Source organism: Echeneis naucrates, chromosome 18, assembly GCF_900963305.1.
Source record: "Echeneis naucrates chromosome 18, fEcheNa1.1, whole genome shotgun sequence".
Lineage (NCBI taxonomy): Eukaryota > Metazoa > Chordata > Actinopteri > Carangiformes > Echeneidae > Echeneis > Echeneis naucrates.
In genome coordinates, this window is record NC_042528.1 from 6,567,075 (window position 1) to 6,581,781 (window position 14,707).

General features: G+C 41.5%; 1 protein-coding gene across 3 annotated transcripts in view; it reads right to left on the minus strand.

Annotated features, from left to right (window-relative positions):
* LOC115058510 (adhesion G protein-coupled receptor L3) overlaps window positions 1-14,707 on the minus strand; it is a 189,255-nt gene that overhangs the window by 37,200 nt on the left and 137,348 nt on the right. For all 3 annotated transcript variants that reach the window (XM_029525850.1, XM_029525849.1, XM_029525851.1), the window contains 3 exons: window positions 7,258-7,441; window positions 2,981-3,103; window positions 1,177-1,382 (listed from right to left, as the gene is read on the minus strand). In XM_029525850.1, the coding sequence (XP_029381710.1) occupies window positions 1,177-1,382; window positions 2,981-3,103; window positions 7,258-7,441 (513 nt within the window). The remainder of the gene's footprint in view (window positions 1-1,176; window positions 1,383-2,980; window positions 3,104-7,257; window positions 7,442-14,707) is intronic.

Genomic DNA, 14,707 nt, shown 5'->3' on the forward strand with positions numbered 1-14,707 from the left:
GACCATTTGATCAGATCGTTGACTTCACACCTCTGACTGGTTCACTTGTTTACCAGAGAACAGACAGCTCTTGATCTGACGCACCCGAGCAAGTGCTCTATGCACAAAACATCAATATCACATCCAATCAGGTTTAATTAATCGCAGAGGCCAGATTTGTAATTATGATTATTCAGTGATTAATTGTCAAGTTCTCCATGTACATGTGTGCTCTTTATGCAAATGTCTGTATGTTTAAAGCCCTTTAATGTGATGAAATGACAGTTGTGTTAGCAGCTCTTTTAGAAGGTTTAGGCGTTGTGCGTCAGGTGGAAGAAGCCTACACTGCAGGAAATGCACTTTTGCAAAAGGGCACTGTTTTATTGAAATGACTTGAGCTGAGCAGGAAAAGGGTATAAAAGCACGACTGCCTCAACATTTGACCAACAGTAAAATTACTGAATCGACTGTCCAAATTAAAAATTACACTTAAGGTAGGCGAGTCAAAGCAATATCTTCGCTGACATTGCACCCCGACATTTTCCAGTCGTTTAGTTTTGACGTTGTCCTTTTATATTTCTGTACTCCTGTGTGCTGTGTCTTTCTGCTATTATTGCTTCCTTCCCAGCCCCATGAGAGCCGCTGCAATTCTCTTATGGTTGCTCAACATCCCTGATAGTCGCCAAAGGCGCTGTTTGTAGACAAAACAGGGATATTTCGAGGGTAGCAGTGTGTGGAGAAGATAATGGATTTAAGAGGGAGAAGTCCCGACTCCCACAGCCTCCAGTGAAGCTCAATAAGACGGATATTTGTTCCGGAAATCGGGCTGGTATTTGTAAAAACTCAGAAACAACAACATGCATCTCTGTCATCACCTTGTGAGCAAATTTATTTTCCGCAATTTAATTTTTTACACCATTCTTTGAATAAAACTTCTGCATTTTAACTTAATTTTCCCTGGTTTGAGATTAGATTTGTCCATTTTCCTTGCGCCTTAGGGACAGAAAAAATTATAATGGGAACTTTCTGTCAAGAAAATGTCTTTATAAGTGTGTTTTTGTGTGGAAGTAGAAAAAAAACTAAAACGAAAAAATCCAAGACAATAAGCACATTAAAACACACAGGCAGCAGCATCAAAGTGAAAATAAAACACATTTCCACTCAGAGATCCATACACTGACAGAAGCAGAAAATTACCTGGAGGTGCCTGATGGTAAAAATGACTGGGTCAGAGAGGTAGACTTTGTTAGCGTCCTTGTTGATGGCGGCTGTAATAACCGGCGAGTTGACAATGACCGAGTAATTGGTAGCCATGGCTTCGCTGCCCAGCTTCATGCTGGCGTTCTCTGTTGATAGGTAGACCCCGATGTGTTTGTACAGGACAAATGCAATCCGAATCTCACCTGCAACACCACAAATGGTCAAAAGGTCAAAATTTCACGTATGTCAGTGAGAGGAACACACTCCGGCTATACAAAGGACGTTAATATGCTGCTGTAAGGGCCTGCACGCACTCCACCCTAAACCCATTTTGCTCAGTTGCTAAATGACATTATAGTAGGTAGCTGGCAGAAGCGTCTGGTGTATGTTACAGATCATTAGAAGATTCAGAAGTAGCCGATAGACACAGCTGGAAAATAAAGACGAAAAAAACAAAAACAAAACAAAACCAGAAAATATGTTGAGGTAGGGGCCTTTTGCTCAAGCTGAAATGGCGAGATCGCCTAAAATGAAGCTGTCTGATGTAGTTTTAGCAAGAATTCTAACCCAAAATAGAAAAAACTTCCCCAGAGTAAAGTCCACTCATCAGCCAGAGCATCAAAGCCGGTAACTGATTGCATATTGTGGCTGATTATGTTTGTCCACACTGTAGTGCTGACATGTGTCTTTATTTCCCGTCCATCTGTAGTCTGTCAAGAAGCAAGGAGTCTGATTTTATGCTATTTACGTGACTTGTAAATTGGACAGCTGAACTTCAGCCACACCAGAGAAATTCTGGAAATAATAATAGAAACAGTCCCTCAGCTGAAGCCTTGTTAACACAAGAGTGTGAAGAAACTGCACCGTAAAACTGTCAAAAAAAAGAAGAAGAAGAAGAAACCCATGTCAAGGTTGGCACCATTCCACAGGAGGAAAAAAGAAATCCTTCCTACATCAACAACCGTTATTTTCAATTTATTATTCAAAAATATGAATGGAAAAAGGCAAGCATTTTTCTTGTTAATAATTTCCTTTCTCTGCGCTACACATCTCTTTCCCCTCCTGCTGTCTCATTTTTGAACACTGATACAAAAGAAAGTTCCCTCCTGCCGTGACAGAGATCACTCATTCAGATGAAAAGAAAACAATTTGGGTGCAATAGCACTGGATGATGAGGAAAATATCTGCCACTCTGCCATAATGATCCGCCGGTCTTGGCTGGACATGGACTTAGTCATCCAGCCGAGAGGCACCGGGCTCAGCTTGAGTCAATTCAGATTTGCATGAGCTGATAATAAAATCTAAAAATGGGGCCGCATTGCTCCTGAAGATGGCTGAGTATTGTGTCTAACTGCCTCATTTACAGTTTAGAGGCAGCACTTGAACGTAACTAATTCTACAGCTAGGACCCAGTTTGAATGAAGACTGCACAATCATCCCTGTGCTTTATGTGCAGTCCAACAAAGGATTTGGGCAACAATTTGGAAGTTATTCAGCCGCATGTATAATGAAAATCTTACAAAAAGGGAAAAAAAAAAAAATGAAGCCGATTTCAGCATCACATCCACTGGTGGAAAAGGGAAAAAGAACTATTTTGATTAATTACAGCGGATCATGTAAATCAGAAAGTTTTTCAAGTTACACAATTTTTTTTTTTTTTTTGTCGGAGTCAAAAAACTGTCCGTCCGGTAACAATTCTATTTTATCACCAATCTGAATATCACAACAAGTGGTGCTGTGCAAAAGGCCTGCGAACAATAACGGATCGATCACAGATTTTCAAATGTATTTGATGACTCACCGTTTCGTCCGTGCTGCTTTAGTGTGTTAGCAGACAGGTGGATGGAGTTGCCTTGTCCTCCAGTCTGGGGAAACTTCAGATCAGGCAAATTGCCGTCTGTGCTCATCCTTGCTACCTCCAGCTCTGAACACACACAGTCAAAACCACAGCACGAAAATATTAAGCACATATCACATCATTTTTAACGATACACAAACTGTAAAGTGAAGAAACTGCAGAGGAAGGACGGTTGAATGTTAGTCATTTCTGGAAATCCATTTATTTACTCAACATGGATGTGCCACGTCAGCTTGAGTCCATTTTTCACGGTAATTAAATCTAATGGAAAAATGCGCTCCATTGACCATTCGGGCAAGATGGAAAACAATGGAAGTTTTCCTCTCCTCTCACCCACAGCACAGGAACAAGACTTTCCCATTGTCTTGTGAAGTCAAAATATGCCGACATTCTCTCAGTGTGCACAAGGAGGAAAATGTAAAAGGCATCCAACTAAATGGAAAAATAAAACCACGAATCATGGAAGCTTTGGTCCTGACCTCTCTGGGAGTTACTTGAGACAGCAGCGATCTTCAAACACATCTCCAGCCACTTCACTGATTCACAAAGCCTTCCTCCTGTAGTAGCAGCTTTAATTAATCAGTGTATCTCTGACGAGCCCTAAATACAACACATCCTTGCTTGATTCACATCGCTTTGAGGGATAACCTCCCTCTCCACTTTGTGTGAGCGTGGGTGGGGGGGTTAGCGTCTCACTACAGGCTTCTTAATCAAGTGATTACGAAGCGTTCAGGTGACAAGAGTGTTGCTTCTTAAACTATAGGTTGTGTTTGCCCGTTGGAAGAAAAGAAAAAGACGCCTTCATTACAGTACAAGGAGTCTTTTTCTCACAAAGAGCAGAGAGATACTAGGAGATAAAGACCAACGAGGAAGGACGAGCTCACTTCTGCTGCAGCTCAACAGCTGTTGTGTCTGAAGCAAGGTCCTAATTTATGGTTCAAAGACACTGGCGTCATCTAGCAGAGGAAAATGAGCTGCTGATAGGAGCCGCGCTGAAATAAAAAGCTCATTCCATCAAAGCTAGTACAGCACGATACAACTCAGTTTAATAAAGCAGCTGAATGTGCTCTAATCTCAAGTGCTGGTGACCTGTGCGAAATCCAGGCATTCCTAAATGTCACATTAACTCCCGAGGCACAAGGATGGATCTACTGACTCATTAAGGTATGGGAGAGCTAAAGAAGTAAAGAAAAGGAGTTGCACAAATGTCCTCCTTCGGAATAAAAGCAAGCTGCGGTTTAAATGCGCCGGAGAGATTGTATGAAATGTGGGACATGCTGATATGCAGCAGACGTTATTAATTTACTCATTCCTCCAATAAACATTGAAGCACAACTTTCGCTCGGACAGATGATTGAGGCTTGTGTTGGCGAGCTGGCACCAGCTGTTTAATCCGTCTTTCAAAAGTCTTTCATCAGGTGTTCAGCTGCCGGCTGACAAGGAACTGTCTGATCTTATTTGTACAGGTGTACAGCAAGATTGTTTAAATCTGACACTTCTAATACAGTGCTAACACACTCGTGCTGCTCCACCACTCCCTCCACTATGTTTTCTGCATTGTTCCAATTTTGATTTGTCATTCATGGCTGATTATTAAGGTTGGCATGATGTGCATTATCACTGAGTCACTTGCAATTTTTTTTTTTTTTTTTTTTTTTTTTTGTGTGTTCCCCGGCAAAATAACTTGAGCATGAGTTGTCCAAATCTACATTTTCATGGTCAGTGAAACTGTATTCAATTGTGCCCTGGTGGTAGGCTAAAGGCAGTCACTGCCACAGTTCCACAAATGCATGGCAGATAGACCTGCAGGCAGAGAATCTCAACTTGAAACACCATTTTGTCAAGCGAGAGAACTGGAAGCTTCATTAAGCCTGATAAGGCATGCAGCTGATGTTTCACCGGGCGATGACACCTCTGACGTTGATAAAGGTTAGTGTCTGTGAAAAGCTACAAAGAGGGCCACATCAGCTCCTTCCTTTGTATCTACCACGGTTCCCCATATTCTCTTGTAACATAAAAAAAAACCCCTTTGTACGAACATTCCCTTGTGCTTTTCAAAGTTTAGGGGGTTTTGGTGATACATTCCTATTCAACTTAGCTAAGACAATACCCCAGATACTTCACCATTCCCTGGATTCCAAGCCTGCCTTTAGAATAAAAGAAGCATTTTTCTTCTCCCTCTCTCTCACTCTTTCTCCTGTGTGGTTGCGCAAAAGAGCTTACGATGGGCTTTAGGGAATTTCTTTGATGCCATAGTAGTTGTTGGACCCGAAGGCTATACCTTCAAAGCTGGTTTAAATAACATGCTAATCGGCAGAAATCTGTTCATAAGATTATCATGCAGAGAGTGAAGCACCCTCTCGTGCAGACAAAGCCGGATACGAACACATGCGCTGTGACATGTAAACACAAACACAGACACAATGGGTGAGGAAATATCCTTTTTCTCTGAAAGCAAAGAAAATAGATCTCATTATCAGTTTAAGCCTAAAATTGGAACAAGCAATTCTTGCTATTTAAATTAACTTTAAAGCAAATGAAACCCTCTCCATCTGAAATAGAGCATTTTACCAGGCGCCGTGTGTGAGCTGCAGTGCACCTGCATGTGTAACAACTCTCACTTTATTGTAATGCAATGTGAAGGATCAATAATTAGCTGCTGCAGTGATTATCAGTGTTCAAATGGGCTCCCTTGTCCTCATTTAACCACCTCATGCGGCATGAGCGATTGCATGTGCCCACTGGCTGCAAAATATAAAATAAAATAAGATAAATAAACAGAGCAAACAGAGAAATAAAGCCTTAAACATGTCACCAGCACATAATTAACCAGACTACCACTCTGCGCTATAAAGTTGTGCAGGCATCGTCTCATTCCTTCTCCAAACGAGCCCAGATTCTCCTTAATACCCAGATGAATTATGTGCCAGATACAATAAATTCCATTTTATTAATTCTCCTTATGGCTGCTTCTTTTTAAGTCAGTAGACCTAAATTTTTAGGTTGCCATGGCAGCAGGAACTTAAAAAAAAAAAAAAAAAAAAAAAAACATGTTCAGAGAAGGGGGTGATACATCATAACATTATTTTTTCTTAATTCCTCTTGCCCCAGTAACCACCAGCACCATCTGCAATAAAAAATAAATAAATAAATAAAAGAAAAGTAAGGAAGGAGGGAGATAAATTAATTCCACTTTAATTTGTTATTTCTAAATGATTCTCAATGCAGATTTAATCAATTCTGCTATTCAAAAACTCACATATCCAGTTCTCAAAAGGCCACTGGGGAAAAACAGGAATGGCAGAAGTTCCATTATCTCTTCCCGCTTGGTATTTACATGCTGAATAATGAGCAGTGATCCCTGATCTAAATGATAAGTGGTTAATTCCAGCTAATAATTGACATGGATACAAACACAATAATTTGAGATAATCGTCAATTTACAGCAAACTTCCATGAGCCATAAGCAGCCAGCCAGACTTAACCTCCTTTGAGGGAGAAAGCATTAATCCAGTGACCTTCACACTTGTCCCTCAGCCTCAAGTGCCGACAGCACCCTGGATCAATAGCAGTATGGTGACCTTTGTGACCCCAATACCACAGGGATGAAACACTTCATTTAGATCCTTACATGTCTTTTCTACTATAAAGTGACTATGTTGAGTCATCCGGTTGAGCGGAGAATCTGTTTCCCTGCAGCTTGAGGAGAAACTCCGAGAATTTTGCCCAAGCTGGTTAAATCGTACAAACGAAGACAACAACATTCAGGTCAGTACTTTGCTTGCTGGGATTCAATTTTTGCTCTTTTCATCCCTGACAAATAAAACAGGAACAAAGAAGCTGTAACCCCCCAATGTGCTAAACAGATCATTTGTTTGCATGTATTTCCAGGAAGTATGGATACACAGATCCAGCTCATCACATTGGACTTAGCCCTGAATCCACTGACCTTAGTCAGTCAAGCCGATATCCCATCCACTTAATGACTACAAAAGCACAAAGACATGTTTGTTCTTCCAGAGCTTTCCTATTTCATTTCAGCACCAGTTATCCTGAAGGACCTATATTTTGTTTCTTACAGTAAGTTAGCTCATACTCCAGTTTCGTGGCCTCTTCATTGGTACTCCACACCGGCAGAAACCCTCACAGAGAAACGGCTGGATGGGCACTTCCCTCACATTAACTTACATTAGTGTGAAAGACTGTTGTCATGTACTCACGGATGTTTTCAGTGTTCTCTTGCACTATGTCGGTCTTCAGCAGGTTGTCGGCGAGGACGAAGGCGCCTTGCTCCACCGTGTCTAGCAGCATGGTGGCAGCTCTCAGCTGCTCGCCGGTGCTCAGCTCCCTCCACGCTGCCTGGGCCTGTGGTTGCAGCAAATTGTTGACCGTCTCCACCATGGCCTGAGGGGAGTCCAAATCATTGATTTAGTGAAAAGAAGCTTAGCTGGCCTGGGGATGCTTTTGTTTGCATGGTGATTTGGTAAATGGTCTGAGCGGAGGAGGCTCAAAGAGAGTTTGGGAGCGGAAAAAGGGGGGGAAAACTAACAACAACAACAAAACAAACAAACAAATCACACAATCATGCGGGATTGTGCAAAGAAGAAGCATGCCCAGTTTCTTCCTTTCTTTTTCATTTGAACAGAAAATTCTATAATCTCCTTTCCACTGAGCAATTTCCTGACCCTTTTTTCAATTCGCTTCGAAGTTATGCTTTTGGACATGGATCATCAACTGGTAGCAGCAACAGCTGAATCTACGATGACACTGAATATGTTGTTAGTTTGCTTTTGTTGCCGTTTCCTTTTATCTACAGCAAGAATTAATCATGTAAATGAATCAGTGCCAATGCTTACAAGACTAGAGGCCACTTCTTACATGACCTGAGGCTGTAGTCTTTAATTGCCATGATGAATGTTCTTCCATGCAGACAATCCCAATACACAAAGGCGCTACGCAAAACACCACAACACTTAGACATACCAATGGATTTGAAGGTATTTGCTGCTCGTAGCTATCAGCAGCAAGTCAGCCAAAATCTTTTATGCATATTAATGGCATTGAACAACTATTATGCCTTGTTTAATCTCCCCAACAACAATGCTAAGGCTCGTAAGCAAAGACGAAACAAGAACATTCTCAAGACAAGATGAAAAATTAAGAGCTATTAAAGATTTAACAATGCCATTGGCAAGATTTATGAATGGAATACTAATTGGTCAAGCAAAGCGATTCATTCCCAGTACCACGGCTCTAAAAAGCAAAATGAGCCAGACTGCCCTTGGAAGAAAGCTTTTCTAAGCTATTACAGTACAGTAGGTGGCCAAATGCATAATTATAGGAAATTTCCTGCACTGCTAATAATAGTTACACTCAACACAGAAAAATCACACGTCCGAAAAAAAAAAAAAGAGGTTAAAAATGTAATAGTTCCTTTTCACTTCTTCAAAAGGGGGTGTTGTGCCACAGAACCTCTTTCTGAACTTCACTTAGATTCCACTTTTGATCAGCGGATTATGAAAGCGTTTTAATGTGACTCCAAAACACTGAACTCTTCTGCTCAAATTCAAACAAATTCCTCATCACAAAAAAAAAAAAAAGTGGGGAAAAAAAAAAGGCTTTACAGTTGCAAAGAATAAGTGTAATAGTCTTTTGTCAATTACTTTATAACGTTAAGTTGTTTGTTTGTTTCAAATCACTGTGATAGCATGAGGAGACGGAGGGATGATTGTATTCAATTCACCGGCGCTTGCTGACAATCTCAAATGGCACCAGCTGGCTTTTCCTCATTCAAAACATCCCCTGCACACATTAAGTCGCCCACACCCAGACACACACACACACACACACGCACGCACAGTAGCGCTGTGGGAAAGTGAAGGAAGACTGAAAACGCACCTATGCACCTGCTTGTACTCAGAAACCGATCCAATTCACAGACACATGGACAAGGCACACTGTGTAAACAGCTGCACACGCCACGCGCACACACATGCATGGCCAAGCTACCAACACTGATGTAATTATTCATTATCTCCAGCCAATCTTCATTCACACCTTTTGACATTCAGCTCGAGGCAGAGGTTGATTCGCACTCAATTAGGCAGCTCTTTTTCTTTGTCCACAACTGCGGGATTTTTCTTTTTCTCCCCAGAACTTTTTGAAAAAAACTGAAATAATGATTCTTTGGGGTTAGGATTGATGGACTTGCAAAATTGCTCTCTCATTCAGAAGAGATGCACAGAAAGGGTCATGAGGATGTGTGTATCAAAAATGAATACATTCATATTTTCAAGCATTTATAAAACAAACCTAAGAGGAAGCAATGAAGATAAAGGTTCATCATTTGGATGCATAATTGATGGCCAGTTCACTGTGGTGCTAAGTATTTATCAGTGCCATCAATCAGGAGGAGCATTTCCTCATGCAAACTAGAAAATGTAATTATGAAATGAAGACGGCCTTGCATTGTCATGTTGGAAGGGCAATGACTCACATGTTTTGAGACAATCGCAACAGCTTGACTATAAGGGCATCACACATTCAATGAAACGTGTATCTTTGTCTTTTTTAAAAGAGTGATTTTGTAGGGCACAACACTTTTTTGAAGGCTGAGTAAGAAACGGCAGGAATGAGTCAAAGGAAATTCTGAGGCAAAGCTCATCCTTGAGCAGGAACGATTGTGGTCCTCCGTCACCATTCTGCGTGGAGCCGAGCCTTTTTTTTTGTCTTTCCTCTGCAAAATAGTCCACTGCCTCTTATCAAGAATTTAAACAAGTAGAATAGCTTCAGTTAAAGGTCATATTGAATGAAAAATGTCTTTTCTGTGTTATTACCTTGTGTCCCTGAGTGTTTTGTTAGCTATCAGTGAGGGTGTCCTTCATATTTTTTCTTTGGAATTTTGCAGATGGGTTTTTAATATTTTAAAGGTCTGTATTTTTGGGCTCTCCGAAAACATGTCAAAAAATACATGTTTATGTATTTTCATATCAAAATCCCACACATTCCGTTTTAGCGGAATAGTTGGAACATTTTTCTGATGGATTTTGCGCCAGGCCAGATTTTGGCCCAGTCAAATGCTCCCATCGAACACAACTTGTAAATAGACGTTCGTCTCAAACTTATAAGCTGTGTATTTGGGCAAAAATATTCGCAAAATCCCTCTCACTCGAAAGGACACACTGGCTATCATTCAGGGGGGGAAAAAAATGAAGAAAAAATGAAGAAAAACAAGCCACACTACATCTTCTCTGCCCATGTAGATCATGAAACAGTGAGGACTAATGTAAACTTGGCAGCTCCTGTCCTACTTACTTTCAAATGCAAAATCCCCCCTGCCCCAATACTAAATCCCCGACTTCCATTTAATGGAAAATGACATCAAATCATAGACAGAAAGGATGTGAAAAACATTTTTAGGCGCCTTGAATGTCCAAGTAGCAGCAGTCGTGTCCAAATACATGTTTCAGATTAGCTCCAAATTAGAGTTCAGACAATTGCGCTCCTATGTCCATATGGTAAATTTGAAGCCGCAGCCAGCAGACAGCTCACTTGGAAACAGTTGGAAGCAGCTTTTTCTGGTTCTGCGCATTAACAAATTCCACCTACCTGCACCTTTCAAGCTCACATATAATATGGATCATATGTTTCTTTGAGCATATAAAGGGCTACAGTGACTTCTTGGAAGCAACCATGCCTTTAAGCTAAGATGGTGACGATGATAGGTAGAGCAAGAGGTTTAAGGTCGTGGTTGCAGAAAAATAAGTTTTAAAGTTAAATTGGGCTTTTATCCACGAACCAACAGACATGCTTATACTGTATTTTTCATGGTGCTTTTTAAACGTCTTTATGTGTTTTCTCTGTGTCATTTTCTTCCCATATGGGGAATCATATTCCTACCGGAGAAGGCCCCATTTGACGACATTTCAAGAGATCAGTGTGCGAATGGCATCGTTTTCTAGCCTCAGTGGGAAAGCGCTCAGGAGCAGAGTGGAGATGGGTTGGGGGGAATATGGGGGTGCACCCCAGCGTCATCATCATCCCTTGTGCAGTTGCGCTATCGAGATGTGGTGGTGTTGTGCTGCTATTTTACTCCTATTAGATCACTGGCACTCCATCTGTCAATCTGCTGCTGCACATTCTTTCTTTATTTTCCTGTGCTGAAAGAAAAAGAGAGGGAGAGAGGGGAAAAAAAAAAATCCCACCACCAAGCTGTATTCTACATCCTGCAACGCGAGGAAATGCTAATCGTCAACCGGACCCACTGCTGGAATGTTCCACTTAGAATGAGGATGATGACTGGGCATGAAAAGCTGCAGTGCATGGGCCATTTGTACCGATGCAGAAGGAAGGAAGGGAGAGGTGGACATTAGTGTTCGCCTGGCGGAGGGCCAAGCCAACCCCATGGTGTGTGTGCTTCTATCTGTGTGCTGATTGATGAAATGAACTCGAGGTCTGGGAAATTGATTCTGGCTGAGGTTGATCTCCCTCTCTTCCCCACTCTGGCTCATGTGCTCTATGCAGCCCTCCCTCCCCCACCACCACCACCTCTTTTCCTCATCACTCCTCCCTTCCTGCTCACCAGTTGGTTCCTCTCACTTGTTTCCTCTCACTGACATTGATGGCTGATCTTAAAATGAGGGTGAGTTGGGCTGGGCATAAAAAAAAAAACCCACAAACAAGGTGGGATATCTTGTTCTGGCTGTCCTCCTCTATTTGGCTGGATGTCTCTTGGTACAGGTCAGGCTGTTGTATCATTTCTCCTTTCCTCTTGTCTCTTTCCTTTAACCTGTGAGGCAAATCATCTGTCTTCTTTCAGGATCTGTGCAACCTACTTCTTTAAAATTTCATGAAACCTTCTCTTTCTAGTAAGCAGGTGGTTGTATCTGTGTACTCTACGTGAGTTATTCAGGGATTACCTTTGTGCTGCTTGTCTTATGTCTCAGGTTTCATCTCACAACTAAAATATCCCCAGGAGCAGTCTGCCTGAGCTGGAGAGATTGGCAGACCTAATATGAGTGCATTTTATGATATTTAATCAAGAAACAGTTTCTGATCTCCTGCGGCTTCTATTTTGCTGTCATTGCTGTCTAAGGAAACTCAAAACTTCATTCATGCTAATCTAATGACTCACTAAATTTTCCATAAGTAATTCCATAACGGCCATTTTTCCATTCGTCCTTTACCGCATATGCGTTTCCAGGTTCAGGGGGTTGCTGGAGTCAATCCCAGCTCACACTGGTCGAGGGTGGGGTTATCACTGGACAGGTCACCAGTCCATCACAGGGCCAACACACAGAGACCAACAACCACTCACACAGTTTAGAGTCACCACTTCACCTAAACAGTGGGAGGAAACGCACGCAGACATGCAAAGAACATGCAATGTTGCGGGGCATCAGCGCTAACCACGATGCTGCCGTGCTGCCAACAGTGATTTTATTTTTAATAAGTATTGGCAGATTTCATTCACTCATTCTTTCAATGGCTGAAAATAGTAATTTACTCCAAATAAATCTCAACATTTCCAGCGCACAAGTTTTCACATTAAAAGTTCCACAGCTCACAAAAAAAAAAACGCATTTTTCTTCCAATTTTGTTTGGCTTGTAATTTGAAACACAATTTACAGGAAGTGCATTTATTGAAAAAGCATTGTAACATCGCAATCTAAAACTACTTTAACAGAGAGGCTCTAAGTAGCATAATGATAAACACAGCAGGAAGCACAGATTGAATTAATGTCTTTAAAAGACCATGTATGTTGTCCACATCAGTGCTTGCAAGCTTGGAGTCGTCATCGCCTTTTGATGAGGACAAAGGACTTTGTTGTAGCATTCTCACTGTGCCACAAACTGCCAATCACTCCAAGTGATCAATGATCATGCACTCTCCATGTGCACATAAGACTACAAAGGCATTCATAAGAGCATTATCAACATTGTGCTGAGTGGTTAGACTCCACAGTGCCTTTCAGAATGAAGATGTTTCTCCAACTAATTGTTATAATTCACCCAGCTTTTAATAGCAGCCATTATCTGTTTGTGTTGGCATAACATTATTCAAACACTGGCTTTTATTTTTTTTAATTCTTCAAGCACTCTCTACCGATTGGAATAACCCATATAAAAAAATACGTGGAAAATATGATTGAATAAAAATATTCTTGGAGACCCTTCTACTGTGATCAGACACAGTTCATTATTCAGCAGGACTCTGTGCTGTGGCCGGACGAGGTGGTCTCTGTTCATGAGGATGTGGTTATCTTCATCTTTCAACAAATTGACAGGGAAATTTTATCATCTCATTGCATTCCTCGACGAGGTTGTCCTGTGCTGTGCCACTCCCACTACACATTTTTGCACGCAACGGTGTCATCTTAGCATTTGGTCAGAGCTCAGTCTCCTCTCTGCACCCGGCAAACTCACACTCGCTCAACGTCTGCCACGAAGAAATTTTTTTGGGCCAAGGGAACCTATACATACTTTAGTTTTAATCCTCACCATGAGCCAAAATAAATGCCGTCTGAAAAAGCTGTTTTTCAGCTTGCCTGTTTGACTTCAGCTTGGTGCAACATGTATTGATATAATCATAGTAATTGGACAAGCTAATGTTACTATCTATAAACAAGCTGCCATTAGTATGACCAAAAGGCCCGGGAGAAAGGCAGTCATTTTTATCATGTTTGTTCGAAATCAAAGGGCATAGAAGAGAGACATTCCTGCAGGGGAAAAGCAGAACATGGGGAGTTGATCATTATACGCTTTGTAGCTTTATCAAGGCCAAATTCAGTTCAGTGGGATTAAACTGGTTATGGCATGTAGCAGATATCACTGTTTATGAACTACGGCATCGAGATTGCTATTCATTTGTGACTGTAACTGAAACAGAAAATTAAGCCCTTTTGTACTGAAAGTCCCTGATAGCTTAATGAGATAAAGACCTCAGTACCAGGTGAATTCAAGTGTCATCTATTTGTTTATCACTTAATCAAGATGAGAATCACTCCACATCTCATTTGGAGACACACCGACCACAAACCTTGGGCTTTTTATTTACCAAAACCACACCTGCACTCACACGAGCTGCCTTTCCCCCCTCAAGTACCGTTGAAGTCTGTGGTCTCTGAGCAGAAGAACAGCCCAAGCAGGTGCATCTCTTATATGCTTTGTATTCCTCTGCTAATCCTACTTATGTCAACCACTGGGGCCCGTTGCAGAAAACATCGCCCAATTTCCCTAATCAATGAAAGTCCCTCAAAGGCTGGCAACACATGCAGTCAATGCCTGTGTGTACCTAAGGCCACAGATGTTCCTCCATTATTCCAGTTCATCAGGTGAAAGCACTTCACTGTTGTTTGCATTTGTCAACCCAGCAGAGAAACAGAGCAGAGGACGTGGCGCACAGCTGAGTGACTGTTTACGATCATGCATGGCAATGTACAGTATATCAACACAGGTGCAAAAAGGAGCCATAAGTGAAGCTATTATTTCTCTTCCACATTAAGCCACATTAAGGGCTAACCTAGTTTGAACAGATCTCTATTTTTTGGCATAAAAGTATACCTTGTGACTTTTAGCATGGCACCAATTAAAATGATAGGACCAGCCTTAGGCTGTGTTCTTCTTGCCACAGTTCCGACGAAAAGACCAAAGCCTGCAGTGTTTGTGCAT